This window comes from Siniperca chuatsi, linkage group LG22, assembly GCF_020085105.1.
Source record: "Siniperca chuatsi isolate FFG_IHB_CAS linkage group LG22, ASM2008510v1, whole genome shotgun sequence".
Lineage (NCBI taxonomy): Eukaryota > Metazoa > Chordata > Actinopteri > Centrarchiformes > Sinipercidae > Siniperca > Siniperca chuatsi.
In genome coordinates, this window is record NC_058063.1 from 21881483 (window position 1) to 21893059 (window position 11577).

General features: G+C 40.8%; 1 protein-coding gene across 3 annotated transcripts in view; it reads left to right on the plus strand.

Moving 5' to 3' along the window:
• LOC122870151 (butyrophilin subfamily 3 member A2-like) overlaps positions 1-11577 on the plus strand; it is a 145917-nt gene that overhangs the window by 70737 nt on the left and 63603 nt on the right. Inside the window, exons 1-4 of one of the 3 annotated variants that reach the window (XM_044184023.1) lie at positions 5042-5252; positions 6090-6192; positions 7115-7450; positions 7983-8264. In XM_044184023.1, the coding sequence (XP_044039958.1) occupies positions 6099-6192; positions 7115-7450; positions 7983-8264 (712 nt within the window). In that variant the 5' untranslated portion in view covers positions 5042-5252; positions 6090-6098. Of the gene's footprint in view, positions 1-5041; positions 5253-6089; positions 6193-7114; positions 7451-7982; positions 8265-11577 lie in introns of those variants that run through there. The other 2 variants (XM_044184025.1, XM_044184024.1) reach the window with 2 other exon arrangements.

Consider the following 11577-nt stretch of genomic DNA (forward strand, 5'->3'; position numbering starts at 1 on the left):
TTATTAAATCTCTCTTAAGGACAAAAGTCAATCTAAGGAACTTGTCTCCCAGTGCAACTGTTGATGTGTTTTTAATAGTTTTTGGATGACAATGGAGCTCTATGGCACAGAGGAAGAAGAAGAAGAAAATAAGTGTATTATTTCATCTGGTAGTTAAACATATTGAAATGGATATTATTGATTGTATGCAGTGCATCTCAGAGGGAAATATTGTACTTTTTACTGCAGCTTTAGTTATCTGCAGCAGTAAAATGCAACACACACATTAATGCAGCAGGAATATGAATCCAGAAACATCAGATATAATAAAACACTGACAGGAGCGTTTTACTGCACAGGGACGATAAAGTACATTTTGCTGATAATACTTAGATACTTTAGGTTTTGAATGCAGGACTTGTTCTTGTAGTGGAGTATTTTCACAGTGTGGTGTCAGTACTTTTACTGAAGTAAAGGATGTGAAAACTTCTTCCACCATTGGTGCTTTTTACAGTCATGGTTAGCTGAATAAATACTATGTATAAGTAGCTAATAAGATCATTTATACCTGAATCAATCAGATGGGTCAGAAGTGGTTTGAGTTTCTGGGGTCAGTTCAGCACCATGGACAGAGACAGCGGACGACCAGCGCCTGCTGTTATTTCACTGTAAGTTACTGTTTCTACTCTGTATGTCGTATTTCTACATTTGTCTACACAAGCTGCCAGCTGGTGTCGATACTAAACATTAAACCTGATCTTCCACATCAACTGCAGAGACGTGGCAGGACTGTGTGTCAGTTTACTTCATGGCTCCTGATGTTATCCAGATGTTTCTGAACCTCAGACAGAGTTTGCTTCGCCTTTGCTCATAGCTGTTCTTCATGTGTTGTCTGCTTTATCCTCTCTTATCTCCTCTTCCTCTGCACGAATGGTCTCCTCGTGAACTGCTCCACTGCTGGTGTAACCTCCATCACCCCAAACTCCAGCTGCACATCTACAAGATAAAAACAAGGAAACTGAGATACATATTAGCTCCACATGAACACACAAACTGGATAATTAAGAAGGAGAGCCGATCTGCTGGAGTCCACACTGCAATGTTTCAGTTCAACCACAAGAGGGCACAACAGCCTTTCTGACAGGCAAAATATACAACATGGTTTCCTTTAAACCACAGTCTAACCATTTAAATGCACATGTCATTTATACAAAGTGGGAGACAAAACATCTCCTTGTTTAACCCTTAATGAGGTCTGAACCAACAATTATAAGTTAATTTACCTTCAGTGTCACTGCAAAAGGGAAAGTAACTACTTCCCCACCTTCTTGTTTATATGCTGAGAGTCTATACTGACAAAATCAGAAGCTTTCCTACTTTCCTCTTTATACACAATGTATAAATGTAGTCAATGCAAGCTCTATATGCAAACGAATAATAGATATGGTCAAACATACAGATAATATAAAAACAGTTATGGACAGTCTATAGCAGCCTCAGCACCATCTGTCACAGATGTGTGGACAAGACAACATGACTGAGGACCCAAATGCAGACACTGAGGCACAAAAAGGAATTTACTAAATCAGTGTTCATATTAACAGACTCTCAGTCAGGCACGAGACGGCAGTCCAAACAAGCAAACAAAACCAAAAGAAACAGGCAGCAGGTCAGAAAGAGGCAGCAGGTCAGAAACAGGCAGCAGAAAAAGGCAACAGATCAGAAACAAGCAGCAGGTCAGAAACAGGCAGCAGAAACAGGCAGCAGAAACAGGCAGCAGGTCAGAAACAGGCAAAAGAAACAGGCAGCAAGTCAGAAACAGGAAGCAGGTCAGAAACAGGAAGCAGGTCAGAAACAGGCAGCAGGTCAGAAACAGGCAGCAGATCAGAAACAGGCAGCAGATCAGAAACACAGGTGAGAGACGTAAGGCGGAAAATCAGTAGCAGGAATACAAGGACAGGTAGTGGGACAAGTACTCATGCTTCCTCATTTTCATTTTTCAACATACATGAAAACCCTCTGCAGTCAATCAAACACAAACAGTTTGGGCCTGGGGGAAGTGAGGAGTGGGACAGACTGAGGAAAATAAAAAGACCTGAGGCAGCCGTCATGATGCTGCTGAAGGAAGTGGATTTTTGCTGATCAGAAGCTGAATCCTCAAATGAAAATGTAAAGCAGGAAATGGGCATTATATGGCCCCTTTAAGCAAAAACAAACAAAATGAATGCAAACCTACAGATTCTAGTCAGAGGTGGAGACAGATGTTGTGTTTGATATGGTTAAGATTTACAGAGTCTGTTGATTTTAGAAACATATATAGTATTTAGAAAAGCCGACCCAGACAGGTTGACTTGAAAACACTAAAATGTCTTCATTTACTTGTATGAATTTTCATTTCTTGAGCACAACTGCCTCCATGCCAGGGAACCCGTCGTATATCACATATGAAATGAGAAAGGCAGTTTAATGTTTCAAACAACACTTTGCTGCAGGACTGCATGGACAGCTGTTTGCACGGAGGTAATTTCAGTGCAAAACACATGAATAACACCATTATGTGCACTGGAAGTTAAAGGACACAACTCAACTTCATCAACTTTAACTTCAACAAATGATTCCAAACTATTATCCCAAATATTAGCAAACTGATTAATACCCTCCAGATTCAGCGTTAGCTGCTTCTTTTATTTTCAGTGCCAATGTCAGGTTGTTGAGTTTGCTAATGGTACTGTACTTTACTTTAACCATATAAATTACAGTTACTGTGGTTTAATCTATTCTCAGATGTTGAGTCCTGCACAAATGACATAAATGCCGCTAGAGGTCACAATTCCCAAAGCAGTTTTATTCAGACTAATGTGGACCATTTACTCATTAGTAGCTCCTGACCTACACACACACAGATCTACAAAGAGTCCTGTAGTTAGAAAGGCAGCCAGGAATTAAACCACAGATCTGTTTCTCCTCAGGTCAACTTCAGCTGATTGGTCCATCTCAACCAATAGTGGCGATAGTTGGTGATGACATCATTTTCCCATGCCACCTGGAACCTGCAATGAATGCTTCTGACATGAGGTTGGAGTGAGCTGAGGCCTGGGTTTGTGTCTGTGAGGGCAAACAGTCAAGAATACGTAGTTACCAAACAGCCGTCCTACAGAGGAAGAACATCAGTGTCCATCGACAAACTGGAGCTCGGAGACGTTTCACTGAAACTCTCCAGCGTAAAAGTCTCTGATGAGCAAACATGCAGACGTTCCCACAGTACCAAGCTTGTTGTTGGTAAGTGATACACAGTATATTTGTATCATTTAACATTTATATTTTAATAATATGATATAGAGCATGTATGTGTTTGTTTTTACTGCTGCTGATCCCAGGCACCATGAGGAAACAGTCAGCGGTGGAAGAAGTATTCAGATCTTTACTTAAAGGTCCTGATGACCTCTGGCTGTCAGCAGCAGAGTGACTGTGGAGACGAGACACGGCAACAGCTTCACCTGTAGAGTCCAACAGCAGAACATCAACCAGACCAGACACACATCCATGTTCCAGGTAGGAATGATTAATAAATGTATCACATGCTTACTATAAATACAATGTGATTAATCATTTCAGTTGATGTCTTCACAGTCCTGTCGAGGTACGTGAAATGTGTCTTGTCTCCAGGATTCATCGGTGTCTTGCTGTATTCACAGTACGAAAATGGAGGCTAAGGTATCGTTTTGCTTTTTTAAATTTCAAGATACTTGAAGAAAAAAGGCAGCATTGGTTGTCAGCTGATACAATGTGACAGCAGGGTTTGCATCCTGTCCTCTATCAACAGTCAACGCTGGTGTCCTTGAACCATGAATCTGAAGTGACAAACTACCTGTTTTGTTTCTCACTAGGTGAGAGAAATGCTGGTCGATCTAAACTCAAGGAAACACAGATGGCTGACATGTACCACAGCAGGAAGCAGCTCAAACAAACCTCAGACAGAACAGAAAGTATCAGGAAGTGATGCTGGTGCAGCCTCACAGAGCTGCCAGCGCTGCTGTAGACTCTTTCTGAGTCTCTGTACAGACGAGACACGGGAGCTTTTGATAAACTTCTCACACTTTTCTTTGGATCGGCCACCAAACAGGACGACAACACGTTCTCTTTATAAATGCACATCAACCCACTTCTTCTACTTTTTATACAGTATTTATTCCAGCAGTGACATGCCTTTTCTATGTGTAGCTATAGTAACAATCTGACCCGTATAAAGATAGTTTGTTGTCCAACTCATACCTGGACATCACAGCTACGTGTCTGTTACTAGTTTGTTATAAGTTTGCTTGTATTTGTTAAGCTGAGCTTTTTGTTTAACTGTATGTCTGTATTTGTCCTCGACACTTGTTACATACTGGACCTTTAATACTGCGCTTTTTGAATGTCCTCCTGTAATATTGTGATAATGCAGTATTCCACTGTGAGAAAACAAGCTCATTGGATGCTGCATGCTGTTTGACAAGAGAGAGGACGACTGGCTTTACGACCTTCCCCTCCTGTAAACAGCTTTTTGAAGCCGGGGCCTTGTCGTCTCACAGATCAAGTCTCTTTAGGTATCTGGTGTCACTGAACACTGACAATCGTGGATGCTCGCTCTTACAAAGTTATATCACACAGCAGGTTTATCATAAAGCTGCTTATGAACTGGCTCAGTTAACTCTGGGTTTAACAGTCCAGCTACAAGAGAGTTCATGTGAAAGAGGCAGAGTTCTTAATTACAAACATCATCAGAGACATGAGAAATACTTCATATGAAATGAGATGAGTCGTGATACCAGCAGGGAAAAGTCCTTTCTGCTTCAGCGAGGTGAAATGTATCTGATCACACAGCTTGAATAGAAAAAGAAGCTGTACAAACACTGCAAAGTTGAGACAAACACTGCTGTCCTTTTCTTTATCTCCTCTCTATATAACCTTATTTCTTCCTGCAGGAAGATGTTTGTAAACACAGCATGAACAGGGCTAAACTTTATATGAAAACTACAGTAACAAACTGCTTATAAGTCAAGCGTCAGTTACATATGCTGTGGTAAAGAAATAGAGGGCGGGCTTTTGAGCAGCTCGTTAGTATGGCACAGCAACAGTGAAACAAACCAACAGACTCAGAGAGGTGGAGATAGGTTGACGTTTGTGGTTGGTGTGCAAAACCTTGTGAAGTATCGCACTCAAACTTCCTCATTTCATGTCAGGCGAGAGCAACACAACATCACATTAGAGAGTTTGCAGTCGTCATACAGCAGGTAAGAGTTGCTTAAAACTTGTATGTTAAATGTTGGATGTGTCATAATTTCATAGTCTTTGACTGTTAAAACAATGTCCAGATTACTTTATGGACTTAAAAACAAATTCTCTGTGTTTTATTAAAGTGGAGAAGTGGGTCCAGCGACCCTGAAATGTCCCTAGCAATAATTTTAATCAAAAACAGTAAAAATATAACCACTGTTGTTAGTCAGTGCCTATTCAGTGTATTTGGTACACAAATGGTTAACAGATCTCCTTCTCTAGTAGGAGTCCAATGCGTTTTTAAGTTGAAACATTGAAAGATTCCATCCTCCCTCCTCATATGCCTCACAGTGGTTTGGTGACTGCCTACAGCCATGGCTCCTTTCTTACTGCCGAAATATATATGAATATGAATTATGAGCTCACTACTGAATCTTTTGTAGTGATGAGAAGATCGTTTCACTCTCCGAACGATATATAAGCTGGTGTGACAGTGAGGAGCACCAGCTTCAAGCTTTAAGGGATATATTTAGATTAAGAAGCCTGTCTTAATACAAAACTCACATGGCCTTATGTACATGGAGGAGCTGTTGATCACTGTAACTGAACCTGAACCTGAAGTGATGCTCGATCACGTCAGTGTAAGAGAAGGGAGTTCAAATCCACAGTCCTTCTTCTGTGTAAATGTTCATTCTTGAGTTAAGCTGAAGATTCCAGTAACATGAAGTTTCAGCAGTCTGAGTTAGAAAAATCAACTTGGTCAAGTCTTTGTAATACATTACATACTGTGTGTAACTTTTATTAAAACAACCAGACTAAGACTTGAGTCTTTTTAAACTTTTTTTGATTTCCAGGAGTCCAAGATGCTGCATCCAAACACAGAGTCCAACGATGTAGAGTCCTTCAAGACGTTCAGTGGTTTGCGTTTCCTCGTTCTTCTGATGCAGCCTTTTGGAGGTATTTTCCATGCAAAACACTCCGCTAACACACTGATGTGTGCATGTGTCGGAAAGCAAAAGACACGACTCAGCTTCTGACCAAAAGAAAAAAGGAATCCATTTCTGTAACGACGACTTCGATGACATTGTAATCATTCACATCAAAATGAATGCATTAATTTATTGGCAATATACCACATTTATTATAAAATCCTATGATCATTACATAAGTCTACAACTACACTGGTAGCTCTGTGAGGATATGCTTGTCGTGTGGATGTCACTCAAGGGAGCTGGGAACACAAGGAATAGGACCCAAATGCAGACTTAGAGGCAGAGCAGATGCAGTTCATTAATTTATTGCAGGGAAAGGCTTACACATATAGTCAGGCAGGCTGAGGTCCAAATCGGGAGGACAGTCCAAGGCAGGCAAACAAATCAGACAAGGAGCAGGCGATAAATGAAATCCAAAAATCCAAGCGAGGTCCAAGCAAATGCAGAAATAAATCCAAGAGATTCAGGAGAAGCACAGGAAACAAGGCTGGGACCCCTGGCATTTAAACCACATACCACTGCTGATGCCAAATGATAATGACAACGAACTGACACTGAACAAAAGAAAAAACCCGGACTAAATACACTTAGGTAGGGGAGACAACGAGACACAGGTGCAATTAATCAAGGCGGGGTCAACAATCTAAACTGGAGGTTAATGCTAATGCCATATGCTAACATGCTCACAATGACAATGATTTGTAGCACGTATAATTTTACCTTGCTCACCATCTTAGTTTAGTGTGTTAGCATGATTTTATTTTACGGTTCATCGTTTTTAATGCAGCTCTGAAAACTTTACTTCTTATTTTTAGAATTTAAAATTTCATTTTGATGAATTATAACTAAGCTGCTGTTTCTTGTTTGTTCTTTCGTTTTCCTTACAGCGCTGTTAGAGTTGATTTGTTCACATCAACCAATCGTGGCCCTGGTTGGTGATGATGTCATTCTGCCGTGTCACCTTGAACCTCCCATCAGTGCCGGTTCTGAGAGAGTGATGTGGACCAAACCTGGTTTGGACCCAAAGTACATCCATGTTCACCAAGATGGACGACTGTTGTATCAGCTTCAAAATCCATCTTATAGTTATCGTACAAGACTGTTTGTGGATGAACTGATGAATGGAAACGTCTCCATGGAAATCTTCAGCGTGAAAATCTCTGATGCAGGAAAATACTTTTGCATCCTTCCAAAGGTGGAAGCTTCCATCCAACTCACTGTTGGTAAGGGTCATGACCTGCTCTCCCTAGTTTATCTGTCGATGTTTCCTGTTTTATTTTGTATTATCTCCCCTCACCTGAGAATTTAGTCTGTGTGGTTTCACTCTCAGTTTGTCGTGTTTATGTTCCTGCCGTTTCCCCCCAGTGTTTTGGGCTGTAATCTTGGCTCTCGCCTGTTATATGGCCTTTGGATTTTCTGCCTGCTCCCTGTTGAATTTGTTTGCCTCACCTGGACTGCCTTTCCTGGTTTTGATCTCTGCCTGCCTGACCATCCCAGTTAGCCTTTGTATATTGACTTTAATTAAACCATTGCCCTGCACAAGTTCTGCCTCTGCTGTCTGCGATTGGGTCCTAACCTTGTTGCCCTGTCTCTGCACTGAACGTAATAGTATGTCATACTGTGTTTTGGAAAAGGCAGGACTCTGAGAACATTGAGTGAGCTTAAGTATTTTGATTACTTAAAAAAGGTGCAAGTGACATATTTAGTTTGGTGTGATCTAAACCCACTGTTTGAAATTCCTCTTCTCATCCTCAGGTGCTGTCTCCACGCCCATCATAGAGGTTACCTCAAATAACAATGGAAGTGCAGTGTTACAGTGTGAGTCTGCAGGCTGGTATCCAGAGCCTGAGGTGTTCTGGCTGGACGGTGAGGGAAAGCTCGTCTCTGCTGGACCTACAGAGACAGTCAGAGGTCCTGATGGCCTCTATAATGTCAGCAGCAGAGTGACTGTGGAGAAGAGACACGGCAACAACTACACCTGTAGAGTCCAACAGCAGAACATCAACCAGACCAGAGAGACACACATCCATGTTCCAGGTTATAAAGAGTTCTAACTAAATAAATTTTTTTGTCACTGTTTAAACTGTTGAGGTTTAGTTTGATTTAAAAGGTCATGCTGTTCTGTGTTTTTATCATTTCAGCTGATGTCTTCATGGTTCAGTCCTCTCTTGATTGGATTTGGATCATTGCCATTCCTCTTTCAATTGCTGCCATGGTGGTCATATTATTATTATTATTCTGTTATCACACGATTACTGACAGTAAGTCACAATTAAAGTTTCCTTATTGTGTCTAATTATTGCTCTTTATTGGCTGGAGTGATATGTAGCAAAGCACCAATAGATTATATACTGTAGCACAATCTTCATGATTTAATATTAAAATATACAGAATGGGGAAATATAAAATGTGGTTCAGATGGTGCAGAGGTATAAGCACTCGTCCAACACCAGAGAGTGCTGGATACCTTGCAGCCTGCTTTAGGTTAGTTCAGGCTCCATTCAGCACAGCTGTCAGCGTTCCCACCTGTATGTCTTCGTCAGTGCACTGGTGACTCTCACTGGTTGGTCTGGGAGCCTGTTCCAGACGAGGGTGAGATCAGTGTAACAAGAAAAACTGATCGTCACTAATCTGTGGCACTAGTCTCAAATGCTTTGTTCCTCATGTTGCAATGCAAAACTTAAATGTTATACCTGAAATGCAAGTAAATGTCTCTTCTCCTGTCATTTGATGTAAAACATATTTTCAGCTCAACCATCATATTTCTGTTGTGCTTCTTTAGTTTCTTATTTTCACACGTGTTTTCTGTTCTAAGGCAAAACTACACGAACACATTTTAACATTTCTTCTTCTGTTGGCACACAGGAATCAAGAGGAAACAGTAATCTACAATTGAGTATTTCAAAAATCTGGTCAGGAAAGACGAAAACAAGATTAAGGCCGACAGTCCAGAGTCATCCACACTGACTGGACAAATGGATGAACTGGAGAACCAGGGAGCAACTGGGGAAGGAAGAGAGACTGCAGACCAACATGAAAAGAGAAAGGCAGAACAAACAAATAAGCTACGAAAGACAGAAACGGAAAATGAAGAAAATGTAAAGTGTGAAAATGGAGAAGACAGAGGAAGTGGAGAGGACACTTCAGTCTGTGAGGAAGATGGTGTTGTAGGAATTTCTGAAATAAAGTGAATTCAACAACAACATCTCTTTCAGAGTTTTATTGCAATATTCAAACAGACATTTGCAAATGGATTCCCTCATGATACAGCAAGAGATGAAACTTGAACTTCAGGAAGAGCAACACCGAGACAACTTACAGTATATAGCACAATGCATGCAGCGAAGCATTTTATCATACAATGTGACTTTAAAACAAACTAATGGAGATTATTAAATCTCTCTTAAGGACAAAAGTCAATCTAAGGAACTTGTCTCCAGTGCAACTGTTGATGTGTTTTTAATAGTTTTTGGATGACAATGGAGCTCTATGGCACAGAGGAAGAAGAAGATGAAAAAATAATAAAGTGTATTATTTCATCTGGTAGTTAAACATATTGAAATGGATATTATTGATTGTATGCAGTGCATCTCAGAGGGAAATATTGTACTTTTTACTGCAGCTTTAGTTATTTTTTTTAGCTCAACCTCAAACATCTGCAGCAGTAAAATGCAACACACACATTAATGCAGCAGGAATATGAATCCAGAAACATCAGATATAATAAAACACTGCACAGTATTTTACTGCACAGTGAGGACTTTTACTGTCATTCTTTAAGTACATTTTGCTGATAATACTTAGATACTTTAGGTTTTGAATGCAGGACTTGTTCTTGTAGTGGAGTATTTTCACAGTGTGGTGTTAGTACTTTTACTGAAGTAAAGGATGTGAAAACTTCTTCCACCACTGGTGCTTTTTACAGTCATGGTTAGCTGAATAAATACTATGTATAAGTAGCTAATAAGATCATTTATACCTGAATCAATCAGATGGGTCAGAGGTAGTTTGAGTTTCTGGATAATTAATAAGGGAGAGCCGATCTGCTGGAGTCCACACTGCAATGTTTCAGTTCAACCACAAGAGGGCACAACAGCCTTTCTGACAGGCAAAATACTCAACATGGTTTCCTTTAAACCACAGTCTAACCATTTAAATGCACATGTCATTTATACAAAGTGGGAGACAAAACATCTGCTTGTTTAACCCGTAATGAGGTCTGAACCAACAATTTTAAGTTAATTTCCCTTCAGTGTCACTGCAAAAGGGAAAGTAACTACTTCCCCACCTTCTTGTTTATATGCTAAGAGTCCATACTGACAAAATCAGAAGCTTTCCTACTTTCCTCTTTATACACAATGTATAAATGTAGTCAATGCAAGCTCTATATGCAAACGAATAATAGATATGGTCAAACATACAGATAATATAAAAACAGTTATGGACAGTCTATAGCAGCCTCAGCACCATCTGTCACAGATGTGTGTACAAGACAACATGACTGAGGACCCAAATGCAGACACTGAGGCACAAAAGGAATTTACTAAATCAGTGTTCATATTAACAGACTCACAGTCAGGCACGAGAAGGCAGTCCAAACAAGCAAACAAAACCAAAAGAAACAGGCAGCAGGTCAGAAAGAGGCAGCAGGTCAGAAACAGGCAGCAGGTCAGAAACAGGCAGCAGAAACAGGCAGCAGGTCAGAAACAGGCAGCAGGTCAGAAACAGGCAGCAGGTCAGAAACAAGCAGCAGAAACAGGCAGCAGATCAGAAACAGGAAGCAGGTCAGAAACAGGCAGCAGGTCAGAAACAGGCAGCAGGTCAGAAACAGGCAGGTCAGAAACAGGCAGCAGGTCAGAAACAGGCAGCAGGTGAGAAACAGGCAGCAGGTCAGAAACAGGCAGCAGGTCAGAAACAAGCAGCAGAAACAGGCAGCAGATCAGAAACAGGAAGCAGGTCAGAAACAGGCAGCAGGTCAGAAACAGGCAGCAGGTCAGAAACAGGCAGCAGATCAGAAACACAGGTAAGAGACGTAAGGCGGAAAATCAGTAGCAGGAAAACAAGGACAGGTAGTGGGACAAGTACTCATGCTTCCTCATTTTCATTTTTCAACATACATGAAAACCCTCTGCAGTCAATCAAACACAAACAGTTTGGGCCTGGGGGAAGTGAGGAGTGGGACAGACTGAGGAAAATAAAAAGACCTGAGGCAGCCGCCATGATGCTGCTGAAGGAAGTGGATTTTTGCTGATCAGAAGCTGAATCCTCAACTGAAAATGTAAAGCAGGAAATGGGCATTATATGGCCCCTTTAAGCAAAAACATAAAACGAATGCAAACCTACAGACTCT